Here is a 21,738-nt window from a genome sequence, read left to right on the forward strand (position 1 = left end):
GGTCTAGTAGCTCTCTTTGGGAATTATTTGTATCATATCCGTTTGCTTAGAGCCAAATATTTCCAGAAGAAGCATAAATTAAAATCTTTCTAAGCATCTTTTATCTTGTTTTGTTAATTAGCATCGCCTTTATAACTTCCCTTATCGGATAGTGTACATTGTATGGAGTATGTGGTCCGCTACTAATTAATTGGTATTTTCTCAAGTAGTCTCAAGTGCAAAGAGTTTCGAATTAGTGATGCATGAGTGAAAATTCAACATACTATCCGTTAGAATGTTGAACCACACGTCAAGCCGCATTTTAATTGATTCAATCTAAATTAGGAGAGGAGATATGAACTTGGGGTGCAGAATAAGAAACATATTGTTTTAGCTAATTCGGGTACACTCTAATCAGCAGCACAAGTAATTAAGATAATGAACTAGAATTACAACTCTCAATAAGCAAAACGTGTATGATATGAAGAGGCTCCTCAAACCAATATGTTGATCGCTGATAATGAACTTGAATAATTCTACTTGAAAGGAACTCGACCTCGAATTCATCTTAAAATTGTATGGCATTAGGAATCACAAAGCTAGATAAGCACATATAATCTCTAACATGAGGAGCCAAAACTTCTTCAAACCTAAATGGCATAACCATGTAGTCGATCCATAAATGAGATTTGAATATGGCTTACCTCCTACAACCATATTGACCATAAAAGTTGAGTTTTATCAATACCTTGTTTGTCATGGATTCTAACTTGATTGTCTTCTTCTATTATGGTTTCCTCTTCGATCATGACATCACTTTGAATTGGCGATTCAACTTCAGTTTCTTCAATTTCTTCCCCATCTTTTGGCATATGAGATCATTAAATAATTTTTCCGTCACTACTTTTTCTTTGAAAATAACGTTTTCCATTCTTAAAAGATACAAATTATATTCAAACGAAAACCATAACTTTACAATAATTCTCTTATTTTACGCCAAGATCAGATATGATTTTTTCCTTTTTTTTCATTTATGACTTTTGCATACCATCCCACCAAAAAGCCGTACGGAACTTTACATGGAAAGCAACTATCTTGACCATCTTCTCCTCTAAAATAGTCATTTCTTTGAAGAATTGATCCACAACTGAAACTCAATCAAGAAAATATTCTATGCATTCACTACCCTCAAGCGATGAGTCTTCCCAACATCAAGATGACGAGTTTGTCTTGAGGCAAATGCTCCAGTGCATTCTGCATTAACAAAAGATTGTCCGCAATCACCATGGAAGATCTTCAATGTGCCACAAATAGTCTTCCTCCCACAATCAACATTGAAGAGAGGTTTGCTTTTCCCACATCAATTGTCATTAGAACATGGCCAATCCCTGCTCTGATACCAATTGACGCAGCACGAAGAAAAGAGATTACAAGCGTAAAACCTTGAAGAACCAAAGTTTCTGGAATTCACTAGTTTGATAAAAATCCCAAAGAATATTTGATTGTTCATTGAAAAGATGAGTTACAATAATAACATCAACGACTTAAATAAGCCATTTACAACTTTTTGGACAACTCAAAAGCTTAGGGAATTAAAACGATAATTAAATTACATTAATCATACAGAAATCAAAAGGTCCGAATTTTGTTATAGAAATTAAAACTACATTTTGAAATTCTAAACAACTTTAGATGACCACAAATACAACATATGACACGCCCAATTATAATACTCAAATATTTCTCACTGCCTATCTATCTCCATATCAATTGACTCAATATTTCTTAACTTTAATTCTTGTTTTTTCAGAATTCAAAACATTTTATTTTCTTTATACTTATTCGTCAAAATTAACCTACGTCTATGTCGGCTAAAACATTAGAGAAATTTTTATTTTTATTCTGATAAGACAAGTGCCTATTGACATTACTCAAAACCCTCAAATAAACATTTTCCTTAGCAAACAGTCAAAGTTCATAGATTAATAATTTTTAATAAAAAAAAAAATAAAAAAAAAAAAAAAAACAGATGAATTCGAGCTTAAGACATCTTTTAAGATTGTAAGTTACTAAACCAATAGCTAGTTATAAATTAGTACCGACTCATGTACCATATAGCATGAAAATTATTTATTTTGGTGTAAACAAATGAGGTTGGCAAGGAATTCACACGAACAAATGAAACATTGTCAAATCAGTTCAAAATTGAAAAGAGGTGAAATATGAGCTAGAATAGAAAATAATAGCGACTGGCCGGAGACACTGGCCACTCGGGTCAGTCAAACGGATGCCGAGTCTCTGCAATTACCATTCATGTATGTAAGGGTTGGGGATACTGCTGACCTTGTGAAAGTAAAGGTGCTTTATAACTGATAGATGGTGGAGGACTAACCAGATTGACAAACACATTAAGCGCCGGTTGAATATCTGGGACAAATAGAAAATCAGATTAAATGCATTGATATCAGAAAAGCAACACAGCAAAGTAAGAAATGACTCATAAGCAGGTCTTTAACTCAAGGTGCACACAGCTACCACCAACATGAATATTGCTTAATGTCGAATCATCTTGCGGCTGCCAGGGACCAATGCAACAATATGCAGAACACCCGATGCATTTGAAGTAATCGTGTAAATTACGCTCGACAGGTGGAGCCTGCAGAAAGAAAAATCAGGTATAATCAGATACGGAATCAAGTGAAAAGGCAACAGAGTATATTGGAAGTTCATGTTGCAAGGGTGGGGAATATATTATACCTGGCATAACACCAACATAGTAATAAGTCCATTAAAACCCAAATCTTATCTACTGCAGGCCAATGAGTTCCCACTTCTCACAAATGTAGGACCCAGCTTTCGGTCCTTCTGTAGCTGCAGGAATATACTGCATCCACAGCTTCATCACTGATGTCAAGCAGCTTGAAAGCAGACCTTACACTTGGAAGATTCTGAGCTGCACTTCGAGGGTTCTTATTTCGATCCACAAGCATAATAAGATGTGCTCTGAAGTACTGCTGCAAGGCAACACATGTACGGAAAGCATTTTGTTTCTCTGATGAAGTAAGTACTTCTGCAGGTGACCTGCCATTCCGAAGTGATCCTGAACTTGGGGGTCCTAGTGCCCCAGAATTTAGTCTAGACCTTACGGATGCAGCATCATTTAAAAGTCCCAGTAACTTCTGTAAGCCATCCTGAGAATCAAAAGCATCAAGAACTGCCCCGGAAACAAATACAGCAGCAAAAAATAAGGCTGCATTTTTCCTGGCTTGATCCTGTGAGCACTCATGAAGTTGAAGAGCTAATTCAACCACCTGGTAGACCACATCTGAAGGAAGAGCACAAACCCACTCCATTATTCCGTTAAAAACATTAATTGGCCGTAAAAAAAATGAACAGAGTAGATGAATTTAGTCACCTAAGTAAATGAGAATTAGACCTCTTAAATGCTAAACTTCACCCGATATGTCATGACCTGGAGAGAGCCGATAGTAAATAGGCAAGAACAAATACCAAAGAAGGTTTGAGTAACCCCTATCCACAAACAAGGCAGAAAATTTACAATGAGCAGCCAAAGCACAGACAAGCTGCATCACATCAGGTAAAAAGCATCGCAACGTTTGACGCCTCATATACAGACGTTGGTTCTTTTAAGACTCGATATTGTATCGATTAACATATCAATAACAAAACACATTGACATGTTCTGGACACATTGTCGGTACAATGTCCATCATGCACAGAGAATTTCTAAGCAGTTATGCAAATATCAAAGGATATAGACTTAGAGCAACAGATAATTCATAATTGTTGAACCTCGTTGTTTATTACAATCGATGTTGCTACACTAAGGGGAAGTGAAGGATTTGAACAAGGACTTAAGCAACTAATTAACATTTAATCATTCAGTACTTAAGCAACTAATTAACGTTTAATCATCCAGTAATCATAGTTCCAGCTCCTTCATCAGTCAAAATCTCAAGCAACAGAGAATGTGGCACTCTCCCATCAACAATGCTAGCAGTCTTCACACCCTGCGCCAGCGACCTCACGCAGCAACTCACCTTCGGAATCATTCCGCCGCCGATCTTCCCCTCCGCCACCATCTTCTTCACTCCATTGATATCAATCTCCTTCACCAAACTCGACACATCATTTCGATCCTCCAGAATTCCCGCCACGTCGGTCAGCAGGATCAGCTTCTCCGCCCCCACCGCCGCCGCCAGCTCCCCCGCCACCGTGTCCGCATTGATGTTATACTGCTGCCCGGTCTCGTCCGCCGCCACGGATGCAATCACCGGGATGTACCCTGCCTCGACGTTGGACCGCAGCGCGGCGGGGTCCACCCGCGCAACTTCCCCGACAAATCCCAATTTGGCGGCGTTCGGAACGGGCCGGGCCGTGACAAGCCGCCCGTCCATCCCGCAGAGTCCGATTGCCTTGGCGCCGGCCCGGTCGATTAAGGAGACCAGATTTTTGTTGACTTTCCCGACAAGGACCATCGATACGACCTCCATTGTTTTGGCGTCGGTGACTCGGAGGCCGTCGACGAAGGTCGCCTCGATGCCCAGGCGCTGGAGCAAGAGGTTGATCTCGGGGCCGCCGCCGTGGACGAGGATAGGCCTGAGGCCGACGCAGGAGAGGAGGACGAGGTCGTTGACGACGGAGGCCTGGAGGGACTCGGATTTCATGGCGGCGCCGCCATACTTGACGACGATGGTCTTGCCTCGGAATTTCTGGATGAAGGGGAGAGACTCGGCGAGGATGTCGACTCGGAGTTGCCCCGGAGTGGGATCAGGAGACGACGGGGATTGGGAGAGAGAGTTACGGATCGAGACAGAAAATGGGGGTTTGCGGCGGAGGGAGAGGTTGTTTGGGAGCTTGAGTGATGGCGATGGGTTTATTAGGGTTTTAGCTACCAACATTTTTCCTTTTCAGTGAGGCAGTGGAGGCGCGAGAGTGAAGTGAGACCTGAAGTGACGACTGAACTCACGTGAGAACCGATTTTATTCCAGTTTTTTTTATTTTTTATTTTTTATTTTTATTTTTTTTGGTCAAGCATAAATTTGATTGTACTTCAGTTAGTTGACACCGGCAATTGTAATTCTCTTATTTTTTTTAAGTTCGAATATTATAAATAACGAGTTTAATGTTAAATTTATTTTTCAATTTTTGTTAAGATTAGAAAGAGAAAATGTGAATTATTTTATTTTTATTTATTTTAGAGTTAGGGGGCGTTTGTTGCGCCGGACTATCTCGGATTGGATTAGCTTCAAAGACTAAGCTGGACTGGCTTAGACTAGACTAAATTGGACTAACTTAGTGAAGCGTTTGGTGCAGTATTGGACTAAGAAGCTGGATAATAACAAATTCTAATATTATATTATTTAATATATAAATTATTAATATTTTATTATGATCTTATCTTTTTCTTCATCTTTTCCTACCATTTCCGTCCCACTATTTTCCTCTTCTCTCATCGTCCCACCCTCTCCCTCTTTTTTTCCTCTTAGACCTCTCAATTCATGTCTCTTTCTCATTCCTGGTCAAACTCCTTATTGATTCCAATCTCTATTTCTCTGTCCTCCCTCCCTCTCTAGCAATGCGTTGTTCGAATGGAACCTCACGGCTCCAATTTTCCCTACGAGTTGCAGGTTTCCCGATGTGTTTTCCGGCCAACCCTCGTTAAATTGGATGAAGTTAGCACGGCCAAAAAATTCATCACCATCCCTAGATCGAGATCTTAGCTTTGAATGCTCGAATCTGTCATGGATTGGAAGAAAGCCCAAACAGGCCGAGACTTCCAGGCCATTTTCCGGCCACATTCGACCACATTTTGACCTCAATTCAGGTAAAATCGTAATCTTGTCACTCCAGCTTCAATTTGGTATATTTTATATGAAAGTTGGTTGTGAAATGGATCTGAAAGAGAGTCGGAAAGTTAATGATTGATCTAGGTGACTGGAGATGATGAGGAGTCTGTCGGGAGTGGTCGTTGAGCATGACGAGGACGAGAAAGAGAGGATAGTCTTAGCTAGTCCCATGGTTATTGGGGGGTCTCGCTAAGACCTTTTAGTGAAGGGTTTTGTCCATGCTAGTCCCCTTTAGTCTCATTAATGTTAGTCCCAGCATGGAACAAACACAGTATTGGACTAATAGCTAGTCCAATCCAGTCCAGTCCAACTTAGTGAGGGCAAACAAACGCCCCCTTAATGTATAAAAATTTACTCATTTTTTATTTATGATTTCAAATTAATGTCTACTTGTTAAAATATTTCAAAAAACTACTTAGTGCTTTGAAAAATTAGATATCTGGTAGGGACTTTACCTACATTAATGATGACATTACTTTTTTTTTTTAGAGCACCTCGATATTTTTACACTAGGAAAATAAGGAGTTCAGCTAAACCATACAATGAACAATCTAATTTGGTATCAAATACGCCATTCACGAGATTCAAACCTTAGACCTCTCACTTCCAAGTGAAGAGGAATACCACCAGACCGTATTATTGAGTGGCTAATGGTTCCTTGAACTAGTCACTTGCATATTTCCGTTAATTTTCGATTATTGCTTTTAATTCGTTTCGTGTAATATATGTTGATGCTTCAAGGTGATAGCGTCAAATTGAGATTGTGGCTGTAAAGTCTCTCAGAGAGTGTCGTAGTTTTGATTTAGTTGGGAACTAGCTGGTGTAAATTTTATTGGGATTCTAGAATATCCTCTAGATAGTGTTCTGTTTCAATTGTATTACTAAAAGAAGAAGATTCTTCTTTCCATACTACAATAAATTGATTCGTTTGGAAGTGCTTTTAAAATAAATTGACTCGTTTACTGCTTCTTCCACAAAACACTTAAAGTGTTTTAAGTGTTTTGTGGAAGAAGCAGCAAATATATGGTTCTTGTAAGAAGCATTTAAAGTGCTTTTACTTTTATAGGATTCACTTGAATTTTTAAGAAGAATTTGTTTTAAAAATATTTTCTCTAAGAACATTTTCAGTTATTTTAAAAGTACTTCCAAATAAGCTCAATATTAGACACAATGGGTGAGGTAATACACTCCTCACAATTTACCAAATCTCTCGCTGCTCCTTGCCGCACCTCTCTATCCCTCTCTATAATTCTTCACTTGAATCGACTTATACTAGATAAAAAAAAGTTTGTGGCGCTTGCCACTTAGTACTATGCTAGTGACATTATTCTTTAGTTGTAAATGAGAGATTTTATGTTCGATTCTCACCAAAGGTAAATTTGAACCACATTATTGCTAGTCCATTGTGAGGCTAACCCACCCCTTGGTTTAATTACACTAACACCTCCTGAGGTTTTTAGTGTTTTCACAAAAACTCCTCCCGTTTGATAAGGATCACTAATACCCCTTGAGGTTTAAATTCGCTTTCACATAACCCCTCTAAAAACGTATATACCCTTGTAGTTAATTACTTAAAATAAAAAAAGCATAATAAATAAATAGAAAAAGAAATTAAATTAAAAAGAATCACATTAAAAAAATGGCTAAATTGTAGAGTTCTTCTTGGCTTTGAATTCTGCGATGCATGTGTTTGGGTTTTTGGTTTTGGTATTTGACTATTGTTGGCTTCCTTCAATGTCTTCAAGATTCATAATTAATCTCTTTATATTTTTTTGGGTCTGATTCATAAACTACGACAACGAAAAATTTCCTAATATTGTTTATAATTTACCGGAAACAAAGATTTCATTTGATCATTTTTAATGTCTAGAAATAAAAAATCGGCCAAAATCCAAAACAAAAAACAATCGGAATTGCAAAGACGGATGTTTTTCACTCTGATATGACGGCAGTGGCCAAAGCGGTGGTGTTGAAGAAGCAGTTGTAGAGGCTAGTGAGGGACGAATTAATATAAAAATGGTTTGTGCATTAGGTCTGCGGGTTTTCTTCACTAAACGCCGTACAAACGTGTCAGGCTGCGACCGGTCTGTGCGGTATTGTTGTTGGGTTTTTGGAATGTTCTTGCGATCCATTTGTGGTGATGACTTAAGTATGGGGACCAGATCCTTTGAAAATAATGCCAATCTTGAAGCATCTCATAAGTTGATGGCTTCATAGGGTTTCTTTTATTTTATTTAATGGTGTTTCATGTAATTTTGTTTAATTTAACATTTTTCTAGACTTATTTTATTTATTTATATAAAAATTTATTTTAAGTAATTAATTATAAGGGTATATTTGTCTTTAAAGGGGTTATGTGAAGGCAAATTAAAACTTTAGGAGGTGTCAATGATATTTCTCAAATGTGAAGAGATTTTGTGAAAACACGAAAAATCTCAAGAGGTGTTAATGTAATTAACCTCTTACTTTTTCCTTATTCATGTAAATAATATCATTGGTTAAAAATAAAAATAAAAGTTTGGGGCGTTTATATGGCAATTTGACATTTTGTACAATATTTTGCTCCACCCGATATGTTAAATAATAATGTTATTTAATAAACTTTTTATCTTTTTGTGGAGTTGGCAACCAATCAAATATTTAAAAACATAATAACATTTATTATATATTATATTAATCTATTAAAATATCATTTAATAAATTTGACATTTGGTGTCAAATTTGACAACAAAATACTTTAACTTTAAATGACTCAACACCATCTAAGAAATTGAAGGTTCGGTTGAAGAGAAATTGTTGCTATGTTTTACTATTATATGCCTACATGGTAATTTTGACATCTCATTTAGATATGCTTACGAAGAAAAAAAAAAAAGGAAAATTTCGGGCCACCTTGCATCATCGGGGTCCCCTATGCGGCCGCCATTTGTTTGTGCCTCGGTTTGTTAGCAGTCGGGTTTTTGACCCGTTCCTACAGACGAGACCTGTTTACAAACCTGAACCGTCCAGATATCATCCAACGGCCCAAAATAGACCACCCTTCCCATTACAAAACCCGCACCCCGGACGGACAGATTCATTGCCATTCCACACTCGAAGCCCCTGTAATTTCTTGCGTACTTTTCTTCTCTTTGAAATTTCCACACTCCGATTCCGATTCCAATGTCGACACCGGAATCCCAAAACCGCGTCGCCTCCGACCCAACAACCGAAGATGCCTCCTCTGTAAGCAAAAGCGCTACGAAAAAAGCCGCCAAAAAAGCCGCGAAAGAAGCCAAGAAAGAAACCCCGGCCGCGGCGGCCCCCTCTCTCGCCGTCGACGAGCAGGACCCGCTCGCCTCCAACTACGGCGAAGTCCCGCTGGTCGAGCTACAATCGAAGATGGCTGAGGACGTCAGCCACTGGACCGAGGTTGGAAACTTGACCAACGCGTTGGAGAACCAGTCCGTGCTGATACGTGGCCGGGCGCAGACGATTCGCGCCGTCGGGAATAAGATGTCGTTTGTTGTCGTCAGAGAGAGGGGGTTTACGGTGCAGTGCGTGGTGACGGTGCAGCCTGACACCGTGAGCCGCCAGATGGTGAAGTACGTCGCCGGGTTGAGCAGAGAGTCGATTATCGATGTTGAAGGCGTCGTGTCTGTTCCTAGTGTCGAGATTAAAGGCACCACGCAGCAGGTTTTGTGATTTCGTTTTTTTCTTCAATTTTTTGATTGGTTTGTGTTTAATTAAAACTTTAATTCGCTGAGTGATTACGTAGTGATTATAATCAAAATGTTGGGTTTAATCAGGTGGAAGTTCAAGTAAGGAAATTGTATTGTGTGAGTAGGGCTGCTGTTTTACCAATTAACATTGAGGATGCTGCTAGGAGTGATGTCGAAATCGAAAAGGCTTTGCAGGTCGTAAGATTACAAGTTTTATTCTGAATTGGGTTGTTGAAGCTTTGTTAAGCATTTTGGGACTTTCTTTCTCTTAGTATGTGTATATTCATTGGGTGGTATGATGAGTTTTTAGGCCGGAGAAACACTCGTTCGGGTTAATCAGGATACCCGCTTGAATAACCGAGTTCTTGACTTGCGAACACCGGCGAATCAGGGTATATTCCGCATTCAGAGTCAAGTTGGAAATGTGAGTAGTCTTTGTACCATTTGCAGTTGTTTCTCTTTGCAAAGTTGGAGGATTTTGTAGTAAGATATTACTGCTATGTGTAATTGGTTGCGTTGTTCTGTAGATCTTCAGGCAGTTCTTGATATCCGAAGGCTTTTTTGAAATCCACTCGCCAAAGCTGATTGCTGGTTCAAGTGAAGGTGGTGCTGCTGTTTTTAAACTCAATTACAAGGGTCAAGAGGCCTGCCTTGCCCAGTCGCCTCAGCTTCACAAGCAGATGGCTATATGTGGTGACTTTGGCCGTATTTTCGAGATTGGTCCTGTTTTTAGAGCTGAGGACTCCTTTACCCATAGGCATTTGTGTGAGTTCACCGGTCTTGATGTTGAAATGGAGATCAAGAGGCACTATTCTGAGGTAGAATTATAATTTTTAGGCATTTGTTTACCGGTATCCCCCCATATGATGGTGGATGTTAATTCACGGAGCAATTATATGCTTGTTTGTTCAGGTGATGGACGTTGTTGGTCCATTGTTTGTTGCAATGTTCGACTCCTTGAACAAGAACTGTGCAAAAGAGCTTGAAGCTGTGGCAAGGCAGTATCCATTCCAACCGCTAAAGGTTGCACTTCTGATTTATTTTTTGCTGTCTTTGGTATTTGGACTTTGATATGTTGGGTGTTGAATGGTCAATGAAGCATTGCCTGAGCAATAGATTTATTATCTATATATTCTGAGTTATAGAAAAAAAAATGTTGTCAACGATTTCAGTTTCATGTCCACACAGTTTTTGGATTCTGATTATTGTCATTTCTCAAATTTTCAGTACTTGCCAGAGACGCTACGTTTAACATTTGAAGAAGGTGTTCAGATGCTCAAGGTATTTCCACCCATTCTTTTTTCGCCACTGAGTTGAGTAACAAATAGTAAATGCATGGTTGTAGACTTTGGCAGAGTTGTTTCTCGAATCACATGGTCTAGAGCCATTATTAGTACTAAAAGTCTGGAATCTGAAACATGCATGGCCTGCTTTCAATTGAAGATTTCTTCCATATATTCTAAGTTTGATGTGTTTTACAGGAAGCTGGGGTTGAAGTGGATCCTTTTGGGGACTTAAACACCGAGAATGAGAGAAAATTGGGCCAACTAGTTCTGGAGAAGTAATTTTTCTTGCTTGTTCTACCCAATTTTTAGTTTGTTCTCATTTTATTTAAGTTCCGTTGTCATCATAAATGTTTGAACTGATTTTTACTCGATTATAGGTATGGCACCGAGTTCTACATACTGCACCGCTATCCTTTGGCTGTTAGGCCATTCTACACAATGCCTTGCCATGACAATCCCGCTTACAGTAATTCGTTTGATGTTTTTATTCGAGGTAAACCATCATTGTTTCTATCAATATTACTGTTGCATTTGTATCCTGAATCATTTTGCTAATTTGATTTTGGTTTTAAGCTCACAACTTCAGTGCTCGATAGATATGTTAGACATCATCTAGCTGTTAAATAGTTGTTAATTTTTTATGCATATTGGGTTAACTGAGCTAGGAAAGTTTATAAGTATATCATAGCGTCTTTTATTGTCACATCCCGGCCCGGGACGGATCACTTCCCGGGCCCGCTCCACCACCGTCGCACGATATTGTCCGCTTTGGGCTTACCATTCCCTCACGGTTTTGTTTTTGGGAACTCACGAGCAACTTCCCAGTGGGTCACCCATCATGGGATTGCTCTAGCCCCCTTCTCGCTTAACTTTGGAGTTCCTACGGAACCCGAAGCCAGTGAGCTCCCAAAAGACCTCGTGCTAGGTAGGGATGGGAATGTACATTTAAGAATCACACCCCTGGGCGATGTGGGATGTCACAATCCACCCCCCTTAGGGGCCCGACGTCCTCGTCGGCACACACGCGATCAGGGTTAGGCTCTGATACCAAATTGTTACATCCCGGCCCAGGGCAGATCACTTCCCGGGCCCGCTCCACCACCATAGCACGATATTGTCCGCTTTGGGCTTACCATTCCCTCACGGTTTTGTTTTTGGGAACTCACGAGCAACTTCCCAGTGGGTCACCCATCATGGGATTGCTCTAGCCCCCTTCTCACTTAACTTCGGAGTTCCTACGGAACCCAAAGCCAGTGAGCTCCCAAAAGGCCTCGTGCTAGGTAGGGATGAGAATATACATTTAAGGATGACACCCTTGGGCGATGTGAGATGTCACATTTATTCTTAGGTATGTTAGATTACAGTTCCTGATGGTATATTGGATAGAAAATATATTATTCTCTTTATACTTGGGGACTCCGGTATACAGTAAACCGTTTTGGAGTGACGTGACTAAATGTAATCCATCCTTTAGGCGAGGAGATTATTTCTGGAGCACAGCGTGTACACGTTCCAGAGTTATTGACTGAACGTGCACAGGCATTGGGAATTGACGTGAAGACGATATCAACATATATTGATTCTTTCAGGTATCCTTTCCTTTTGCTCCCTGTGTTATTGTTATTATTTATTCAAAATGTTGTAAGTTAGAAGCTCTTCACAAATTGGCTTCTGAGTTTTGACCTAACCATGCGATTCTAGTTGACTTCCCTCGATTACACTGCTTAATGAACCTTATGATGCTTCTTGCAGATACGGTGCACCTCCTCATGGTGGATTCGGGGTAGGGCTGGAGCGTGTTGTCATGCTTTTTTGCGGTTTGAATAACATCCGCAAAACTTCTCTTTTCCCTCGCGATCCACTTAGGCTCGCCCCTTAGAGGTGCCACTGTTCATTAACATTAGCGGAGAATTTTGTTTTTGTCAGTTTTACGAAACCATCTTTTCTTACAACTGATGACAGACATACACATACGTGCCATGTTCAAAATCTCTATTTTTGTTGTCTGCTCGAGTCGTTTTATTAATGTTCATATGTGTCAGAGTTGAACGAATGGATTCTTTGCTATACCTTCTATCTACATTCTAGTTTCCATACGAAATGTAACACCATCTTCAGAATCATTCGTCTCTGCTACAACGTGAGAAATTTTTTTGCTTTACGAGATTTGAACTCAGAACCTATTCCAAACTAAGGCAAAATGGTAGAAACCAACTCCGCTGGACTTCGCGGATCGATGGCCTTTCAAGAAATGTGGAAGACACCATGCACATCCCTCACCACAAATTTAAACCAGAGGAAGCCTTTGTACTGAATTATTCTTCTCTGTTCTCTCGATCTCTTCATCTTCATCGACACTCCTCTCCCATCTCTCTCTCTCTCTCTCTCTCTCTCTCTCTCTGTGTAAGCCCTTCTCCGCTGGGCTCACTCCTATTGCTCACTCGATCTCATACCCTTTCTCTCCCATGGCCAGGCCACCACAACCACAAAAATGGACGAAACCCACATTTTGGTTAGGATAGTGTTATTCACACACCCATTTTTACCTCACACACTCTTATTATTTTTTTGCTATTGATCTCTTCTATTCAATCGATCCGACGGCCAAAAATTGAGAGAAGTGTGAGAAATAAAAATGGATGTGTAGATAGCACTACCCTTTGACAATTGTTCTTGCTTCTAATCTTTGTAGCTCTTATTTTTTGTATTTTTTTAAGAAGAGTACAACGTCTTTATTCATAAAAAAATTCTTTTAATAATGCAAAAAATTGCACTTTTATTTATTTATTAAATGGGGAACAAGCGTCTCAATGAGAGTCCTATTTTAGGATTTCACTACCACCTTTGAGGACTTCAAAGAAATATTCAAGTCCCTAAAGAAATATCATTTTCAATGGAAAGCTCTTATAATATAATCCCTAAATGTAAGGACTGCAAGATTAAAAAAAAAAAATCATTATTAATTTGGTTGAAGTATTGTGGCCATTGGTCTAAACAGTAAGAAAATAAAAAAAATTAAAAAAAAAAACCCAAGAATCTATCTAGACCATTGGTTTCCCATCGGTGGAAAAAAAAAAAAATAAAATAAGTTGATGCAGGGTCACGCTTGACACAATTGTCTGGTGAGAGAAGCTGATGTGCAACCCACGTGGGTGGGGCTTTTGTCCCACTCAAAATCAACCTCGGGCCCCACTATAGAGTTCCTATGGAGTCTTTACATGTGGGGATTTCTGTGGGTACTCCGGAGAGTCTCTATTATAAGGACAGTTGAAAGTCCCATGGTCCTTATATATAGGGACATACGGTGGTAAGGATAGTTTTGAGGACTCTCATTCAAGGCCTGAGAAAATGATGCATAGATGCACTCTTTAGTCTAGTTAACTTGCCCAATGCTTTGAGAAAATGGGTGTGCATAATGATCTGAAGGGTCTCAAATGTTAACTAACTTGCATTGCAAGCAAACTATTTTTTCAAATGCAAATGCTAATGATCAAGAGGAACTGAACTGAACTGTGGATTAAACCAGTGAAGAAGAAAGCAGAAAAAGAAAAATCACAAGAAAAAGAAAGTACTTAAAGGGTATCTGATGCATTTCTAAATAAAAACAAAGGTTGCTTACATGTTCTATCCATTTACCACACAAAACCACTAACCGTGTACCCTTTAAGTTTAATCTTTTCCGTTCCTACATTTTCTTTTTCATCTCCTCATTTACTAAAGAAAATTTAAGCAACCAAAAGGGAAGCCAAACCCATGATCACCACTCCGGCGCCAAAAGCCATCTCGGCGCGTGAAGCAGCAGACGGTGAAGGTGCAGAGCTTGATGATCCGGTTGGTCCATCACTAGATGGTGAGGATGAAGGTGTAGCATCACCAGAAACCGGTGGGGATGAAACGTCATCCGACGGTGAGGGTGCCTTTGATGACTTGGGTGATTGGCTTGGGGCACTGTCATCAGAGGGACTGGGAGCATCAGAGGATGATTTGCTTGATGGAGAAGAAGCTGATGATGCGGAGGACTTTGGCGAGCCGGCAGGGCTAGAGGCAGCAGAAATGTCGGGAATTTCAATCGCATTTGAGATTTGAAGAACTGAAATGTTGTAGGGCTGAGAGACAACGGCTTTCACGAGCTTGGCGTTGAGCTTGCCGCCCTTGACAGCTGACCCGAAAGCAATTTCTCCGTCGCTCTTACCGACAATGATGAACCCTTGCTGGTCCTTGGCCTGGCCAGAGGACTGGAGCATTGTGGTTAGGGTTGATTCCTTGCTGGAACCAGCCAGACTGGTCAGTTTCTTCTGGTCGAAGTAATCCAAAACAACGTGTGCGCTCAGGATCTTCTTGATCACATCTTGGGATTTTCCGGAGATGCTTGACATGCCCCCGTTGTCCACTGCCAACACTGTGATGGTGCTGCGCTTGTTGATCTCGTCACCGAGCTTGGTCTCCTTGAGGTAGTTGGTGAAGCTGCTCAGTTCCGACTGCTTCTCAAGAAGCTTGACGATGTCAAAGGCCGAGGCCGAAGAGAAGACAAGGAAGAGGGCAAGGCAGAGGATAACAGAGGCTTTGGTGTTCTCCATCTTTATTTTTTATCTTGCTTTGCCTTATTTCTTGCTTTGAAAGCAATGCTTTATTTATCTTCCAAAGCTCTGGTTTCTCAAGTGGGGATTTGGGGGAGTTATATACAGATTGATTTGCTATAATTACACAGAAAATTTGGATGTTGGTGGATCCTAAAGGCTGGGAGCGAATTTCTCTTCACCACACAAAAAAAACTACGATATCATCAGTAAACGATCACATGGAAAGAAGAAAGAAAAAGTACCAAACGATCACATAGAAATCACGCGCATAACAAACGTCATTCATTTAATCTTAAAAAAGAACTAGTCGACATTTTTCAAAAACGAAGAAGAGAGAAATAGAAACAAAATCAATAACAGAAAAAAAGAACATGCACAAGGCTCACGTGCGAATCACATGCATATGAGATGATATTAGTCTAAGATAAAAAAGAATGAGTCAACTTTTTCAAAAATACACGTGTTTGTTTCTAAAAACGCTCAGTTGATATGGAAGGATCGTAAATGTGGCACATGTAACATTTAGCTTACAATACATTCAAAAATAAACATGTAATTTAAGAAAGTGTTTAAGTTGGTATTTGGGGTTTGAGAGTTGAGGCAACAGAGAGGACAAAAAATAGAGCCTCCAAATTTGGATTTTCAATTGTTCATGGTTGTCTTCGCCAACTACAATCCCTCTGGCATACATATCTTGCCTATAAAAAATAAAAAAACCTCCGAAGGTTCGTTACCGCCATCAAACAGCCTTCATAATTTTCAAATCGAAAACCATGACAACTCACGGAGCCTCTCCCCTCCTCCCCGTCTTCGCTCTATCCCTCGTGTTCTTCAGCTCTGCTATCTCTGAAGCCTTGGACCTCCCAGCAGGTCTCCCTGAAGGGTTCAAAGAATTCGGCAAGCTCAAAGACGAAGTTCTTAAATCCAACATCATTAATCAAATCGATGGATCAGCAGGGAAAGCGGCAAATGCACCAAAGAGTGGTGATGCTCCGGCCCCTGGTGGTCAAGGCAAGTTGGACAAAATGATAAAGGAATTGGGGGTGCCAGCGCCCGTGGCAGAAGCAGCAAAGAATGGAGATGCTTCGGCACTAAACAACATATTCAAGTCTGCTCCAGGGCCTGGTGGGGTTGCTGCTGGGGCTGCTGATGCCTTGACGAAAATGTTCAAGCGCAGTCCAGCCCCTGATGCTGCTGGGCATAAGTCAGCACCCCCACCTCGTGAGGGTTCTGGTTCGACTCAGCTGGCTTCAAGCTTCCTCTGCGTTGGGATGATTGGGTTCATCTCATTCTTCGTGGCTTTATAAAGAACACAACTAGTACTATAACACATAAAGAGAAACGGAGAAAGAGGAAGTATGGGGATTGCCATCAATCGTTAACGGAAGCAGACAATCTCAAAACATCGTTTGTCATCTTCATTCCCCAAAACTGAGAGGGAGACGGAATGCTTTGCCATGGTTTGTTGAAAATTTTATTACTTCTAAAACGATAATACTTTATTTATGTGTTAACAATTTTGTTGAGATGATAAATGGATCTGAAGCTTTTTCAATAATGCACAATGAATGCAGCATAAAATCACAAAACATTGGAAATTAGAAATCGATAAATTGTGATGTCAACGAAGTTCTACTCACTTTCATTCACGCATTAACAAAAAGAGTACGATCAAATGTACGCAGTAACCTACATTCTCTTGTATGCAACGGCGAATCATGAGCCTTTTCAAAATACATCCAGATCATTGGCCTCACCGGGTGCAACTTTACAGTTGTCAGACAAAAATACAAGCACGATCAAATGTAGATCAGTAGTAATCATCCTACTGTTAAAATGCCAAATAAACTTGGTTTACCCCCAAAAAGACAGTTACTCCAACTATCAAAAGCTCCTCTAGAATGCGATATATTACATTGTTCACTTGATCTTCTCAATTATATCGCTAATGACTTCCTCCATGTTCAGCGCCTTCATATTTGAAAAAGGTCGTTTCATGTCCTGCAAAATAAAACCCATAAATGCCAACTTGGATAAATTGATTACTTTTCAACAAGCCGATAACATTATAAAGAAGATCACCCTCTCTTCACCAAAATAAATTACTTAGAACATCATCGAAGATCATTCAGAATATTGATATTTCCTTTTGCGAAAAGATAAGCATCCTGTTAAGATTCATCATCAATATGCATTTAAACTATCTCATAGCAATTATCATCAATCACTTTTAGCCTTTTTCAAACTGAAACCTACCTTTTTGGAAAAACAGTGGGCTATTTCGCTCTCCTATCCAATGACTTTCAGAATGGAAAAGACTTATCGACTAAAAACATGCAAATTACATCTCGCAAGAATAGAAGAATGTTGGTGTAAGAATTACCAGAAGACTGAGGAATGTCTCACCGCCTTCCTCCCGTATCTCTAAGCATCCTTTTCTTGGCTATTCACAAAAAAGGAGGAAATAGTTAGATCATTACTTATACCCACCCATGATGCCTAAATCTGTAATTGATTGAAAAACGACTTGGTTAAGAAACAGATTAGTCTTAAACATGTACTTACTATTTTCCTAACAGCAAATGTTTTGCACGATTCTAATCTCATGTTGTGAAGATTGGATAATTGTGTGAGTTATAGGATACAATAGTCGACAGACAGCTTAAGACCTAATACTTACTTTCAATATCCTGTAGGAGGACATCAAGTCTACAAAAAGTCAAAAATAAATAAGTATCAAACAATGTTTATCCCCTGATTCTTTATGGTTTCAAGTGATTCCTTGTATGCACTCAATTCGAATTCATAAAACTAATGTTTTTGGTCTTTCTACTAATTCAGCGTTATTGTAATATATCCAAATCCTTTCTTTTAAATAATTCCATCCATATAAGCTCGAATCCATGGAAAACATTAATATCCTTCATTAAGTATACCTTATCAGGGTTTAGTAGAACTTTGATGCCAGGAACACCTTTCTCCAAACCATTTTTGACCTGATCAGCTCTTACCTTGAATGACTTGCATTGCTTGCTAGAGAAAAGAAACAAATCGGTCAATAAGGATAATAAAAGAACTGCAAGTACACAACGATCTTGCTATTGCAGGGGGAATGGGGAAGCAAAACGTACACAATAAAAACTAAGGACTAAACGCTTAAGAAACAATCATCATAATCTTATTAAAAAAAAAAAAAAAAAGTTGGCGGACTGCACAAGGCTTTAACTAACATGGGATTTGGGGAGAGCAAGACATACGCAATAATAACACTGTTTCTAAACGAGGCTGTTTTTGCAATCAAAACCCACGACTACCAAGTCGCTTGGGCCACTCCATAACCATCAACACAGATTATCCTATTGCATAAATGATACATCCAACAAATAGTTTTCATTTTCCAAATGGGAGCAAAGGTTCCGTAAACTTTTATCCAGCAACGAAACTACTCCAACAATATAAAATGAAACAGCTGGATTGCGATACCACGACAATCCAACTCATAACTACTTTCACTTATTTCAGAATTGATAGAATCAAAAGCTCTCCCAAAGAATCTACAGACTCCTGCAGCGATGGTACTGCTAAATCAACAACTGCGTGCAGTTTAATGACCAAGAGACCCTAATTTCATCACCAGTTCATGCAGCGATGATACTAAGTTAAACCACATGTCCCTCGAATAGCTATTAAAACAGACAGTCAAAAGGCTTGCACACAGAGTAAATTAACAATTTTTCCACTAGACCCACCACCCCATCTATAAATCCTCCTTAGCTTTTAGCTAAATTAATCCAATCCTTGTTTCTTTTTGCAAATTAGAAGTCTATAGTAACCCCAACAAATTTCCTAAAGATTCCAAACCCTAGAACGAAAGGGGGTTAGGAAATCCAATCGAGCCTACCCCTAGTATGAATGTGTCAAAATTCTCTAAGCCAAAATCGTAATCTGAAGAAAGTAAATAATAAATAGTACAACAACAAGCACAATATACGAAATGACATTTTCGTGCGTATCCTAAAATTTTCTCGGCAACCAAACAGGACCAAAAAAAGATTGAGGGATAAAATTGCCTAACCAATGCTCAATCACAATGGTCCTCTTGTCCGACTCGTCGTCGTCAGCCTCCGTACCTTCTCCGTCGTCCTCCACTTTCGCTTTCCCTTTCTCCTCCTTGTTCTCCGCCTCGGCCTCCACTTTCTCCTTCCCTTTCTCCTCCTTGTTCTCCGCCTCGGCCTCCACTTTCTCCTTCCCTTTCTTCTTCTTGTTCTCGTTCTCCTCTTCGGCCTCCGTCTTGCTCTCGCCGGAGTTGTCCTCCTCTTCCTTCACAGCTTCCGCTTCTTCTGGCTCCACCTCTTCCTTCTTCGCCCGCCCTTTCTTCTTCTGAGCTTCCTTGGCCTTCTTCCTAGCCGGCGCCACGGGTCGTGGCTCAGCCGAGCTCCCACTCGGAGCCGGCCGAGCCATACTCCGAGTCACTCGCTGACCCGAGTCCTGAGCCACCAGCTGCTTTTCTTCTTGCTCAGTGGTCTTGCGTTTCCTCGGCGCCATTCCCACAAAGCCCAGAAACCCTAGCACGCTAACGGAGCTCCGAGATAGATAGAGAGAGAGAGAGAGGGAGATGAACCACTGCGTTTTAGGCTCTCTCACTAGCAACGAAGTGAGGAAACTGACTGAGTGACTCCCTCTGGCTCCGGGTGGTGCCGTTTTGTACTCCCTGGCTCGCAGATATTTTTTCATTTTCCCGCGCTTTTGCTGTTCGTGGATTTGAATAGACGGTGGGGATTGGTTTAGGGGTGCTGGATGAGTGTGGGCCGTCGATTGAAGAGCGAGTACGGAGTCGCAATGGGTGACTTCGAGATAGGAAATGACAAGGCCTTCGGCGGTCCAACCAAGTCCACACAATTTCTCCCCCTTTACGGACACGCTCATCAAGAAATTACTGTTTTATCTTAAAATTTGAGAATTGTTAATATCATTTCAAAAAACTCGTTCGACCATTCGAACTTTTCATAATTAAAAAGAAAAATATATTTGTTAAGAGTGTAAAATAAGATTTTTAAAGTACTAATAATAATTTTTAAAATTTATTACATTTTAGCCATTTTATCCAAACACGTCATTTGTAAGGCATCTTTTAGAAAGTTTTTATGATCTTTTGATATTAGTCTAATCGGATAAATAGTTTATATGGTGATAAGATAATCGGAAGATAGCCTTCGTAGTAAAAAAATTAGAATTTAAACCCTCATGGTGCTAGTCTGTTAGCAAATTTAGTTTAAAAGTAGTTTTTTCGTTAAATGTCTGTTAATTAAAGGGTAAACATGTACTTTAACTTGTGCACCTTCTTCTTCCTCTGCAGCTGCATCCAAGTTCAATGTCACGACTTTCTGTCAACGATTACAGCGAGATTTTCGAGAGCGTCTTAGAGCAATTCCACCCCTAAAGACTTTGCGCCAGCACCCAGCGCATTTATCCACTCAGTGAACAGTGATATACTTCAATGAACAGTAATAAGCCAAGAACATCTCCATCCCTAAAAAAAAAATAGCCTAGTCAATTTTATTAAAATATTATTATTATTTATTATAAAATAATAAAATAATAATTGTATTATATAAAAAAAAAAAAAGATAAAGTATTTCCACTAACCTGTACTCTTCCTAATTCCCAACCGGTTCTCCCTCTCTCTCTCTATTTTCTCTCCCTCTCTCTCTTTTCCAGCTCACTCCCGTGAGCTCTCCTTCTCATTCCTCTTCAAACCTTCAACAAATCAAACACAAAATATTATTTTTGTAATCCCTGGAGCTCAAGGAACCCAACCATGGCCTTGCATGCGGCATCGGTGAATGGTGCGAGATTCCACCATTGAAGCCGAGAGCTTGAGCTCTCAATCTCTAACCCAGGTGATGTTTCTATCACTGTATTGTGTTCTTGAGCTTTAAATCCTGTTGTGTTGCAATTTTTGTGGTTAATTTGAGGGCTTAATTCCCTGCATGTGATTCCGACAAAGGAAAACGGACAACTCCGACGAGTTCAAGGTCCAGTCTCGGTGAAATCTCTTGCATTTCACCTGGGTAAGTTCTCAATCCTATTCTTATGGTTTCTAACATATAAATCGTGTTGGAAACCTTTGTGTTGATGCAAACTTGCTGTCAGTGCATTTTTTTTCAGATTTTCCGTCGAACTCGGGCCATCATTTTCAGGCCATTTGCCTTCTCCCTCCGTCGCTCCATCCATCGCTGACATCACCACATCATCATATGGGCCGGTCCCAAGGTCTGTCAATTTTAGGCTGGCCTGGAGATCAGCTTGGGCTGGGTGCTAG

General features: G+C 40.0%; 4 protein-coding genes and 1 pseudogene across 6 annotated transcripts; 1 reads left to right on the forward strand and 4 right to left on the reverse strand.

The window, feature by feature from the left end:
- Positions 1–461: 461 nt before the first annotated feature.
- LOC148695143 (DDB1- and CUL4-associated factor homolog 1 pseudogene) lies at positions 462–3,622 on the reverse strand (annotated as a pseudogene). The gene is made up of 2 exons (XR_015965745.1): positions 2,737–3,622; positions 462–2,635 (listed from the first exon to the last, which is right to left on the reverse strand). The product of XR_015965745.1 is annotated as a DDB1- and CUL4-associated factor homolog 1 pseudogene (transcript).
- Positions 3,623–3,760: 138 nt separating this feature from the next.
- NAGK (N-acetyl-l-glutamate kinase) lies at positions 3,761–4,968 on the reverse strand. Its single transcript, XM_068457788.2, has one exon. The coding sequence runs from the start codon at positions 4,899–4,901 to the stop codon at positions 3,912–3,914; it is 990 nt and encodes a 329-aa protein (XP_068313889.2). The 5' UTR covers positions 4,902–4,968; the 3' UTR covers positions 3,761–3,911.
- Positions 4,969–8,916: 3,948 nt separating this feature from the next.
- LOC137717806 (aspartate--tRNA ligase 2, cytoplasmic-like) lies at positions 8,917–12,889 on the forward strand. Its single transcript, XM_068457291.2, has 10 exons — positions 8,917–9,524; positions 9,638–9,745; positions 9,861–9,974; positions 10,078–10,368; positions 10,463–10,573; positions 10,778–10,831; positions 11,032–11,111; positions 11,214–11,329; positions 12,311–12,425; positions 12,589–12,889. The coding sequence occupies exons 1-10, from the start codon at positions 9,012–9,014 to the stop codon at positions 12,713–12,715; spliced, it is 1,629 nt and encodes a 542-aa protein (XP_068313392.2). The 5' UTR covers positions 8,917–9,011; the 3' UTR covers positions 12,716–12,889.
- Positions 12,890–14,405: 1,516 nt separating this feature from the next.
- On the reverse strand, positions 14,406–15,494 carry LOC137718639 (fasciclin-like arabinogalactan protein 14). Its single transcript, XM_068458189.2, has one exon. The coding sequence runs from the start codon at positions 15,411–15,413 to the stop codon at positions 14,562–14,564; it is 852 nt and encodes a 283-aa protein (XP_068314290.2). The 5' UTR covers positions 15,414–15,494; the 3' UTR covers positions 14,406–14,561.
- Positions 15,495–17,007: 1,513 nt separating this feature from the next.
- LOC137718563 (uncharacterized) lies at positions 17,008–20,112 on the reverse strand. Of its 2 annotated transcripts, XM_088698097.1 has the most exons (5): positions 19,644–20,112; positions 19,492–19,598; positions 18,353–18,449; positions 17,800–17,859; positions 17,008–17,417 (listed from the first exon to the last, which is right to left on the reverse strand). In XM_088698097.1, exons 1-5 carry the CDS (start codon positions 19,959–19,961, stop codon positions 17,337–17,339), a joined length of 663 nt encoding a protein of 220 aa, XP_088554223.1. In that variant the 5' UTR covers positions 19,962–20,112; the 3' UTR covers positions 17,008–17,336. The 2 variants fall into 2 exon arrangements, with proteins under 2 accessions (XP_088554223.1, XP_068314217.2); XM_068458116.2 differs by having other exon boundaries at positions 19,492–20,112.
- Positions 20,113–21,738: the final 1,626 nt, after the last annotated feature.

The sequence above is a fragment of the Pyrus communis genome, chromosome 8 (genome assembly GCF_041283825.1).
Source record: "Pyrus communis isolate YQ-2024b chromosome 8, ASM4128382v1, whole genome shotgun sequence".
Lineage (NCBI taxonomy): Eukaryota > Viridiplantae > Streptophyta > Magnoliopsida > Rosales > Rosaceae > Pyrus > Pyrus communis.

Coding starts and splice junctions, on each gene's coding strand:
- NAGK (XM_068457788.2), bottom strand. CDS start 4,901: ATGTTGGTAGCTAAAACCCTAATAAACCCATCGCCATCACTCAAGCTC.
- LOC137717806 (XM_068457291.2), top strand. CDS start 9,012: ATGTCGACACCGGAATCCCAAAACCGCGTCGCCTCCGACCCAACAACC. Junction 10,574..10,777: donor ATCCATTCCAACCGCTAAAG/GTTGCACTTCTG, acceptor TCAAATTTTCAG/TACTTGCCAGAGACGCTACG. Junction 12,426..12,588: donor ACATATATTGATTCTTTCAG/GTATCCTTTCCT, acceptor TGCTTCTTGCAG/ATACGGTGCACCTCCTCATG.
- LOC137718639 (XM_068458189.2), bottom strand. CDS start 15,413: ATGGAGAACACCAAAGCCTCTGTTATCCTCTGCCTTGCCCTCTTCCTT.
- LOC137718563 (XM_068458116.2), bottom strand. CDS start 19,961: ATGGCGCCGAGGAAACGCAAGACCACTGAGCAAGAAGAAAAGCAGCTG. Junction 18,450..19,491: donor ACCATTGTGATTGAGCATTG/GTTAGGCAATTT, acceptor TCTTTTCTCTAG/CAAGCAATGCAAGTCATTCA. Junction 17,860..18,352: donor TTCTACTAAACCCTGATAAG/GTATACTTAATG, acceptor TTTTGTGAATAG/CCAAGAAAAGGATGCTTAGA.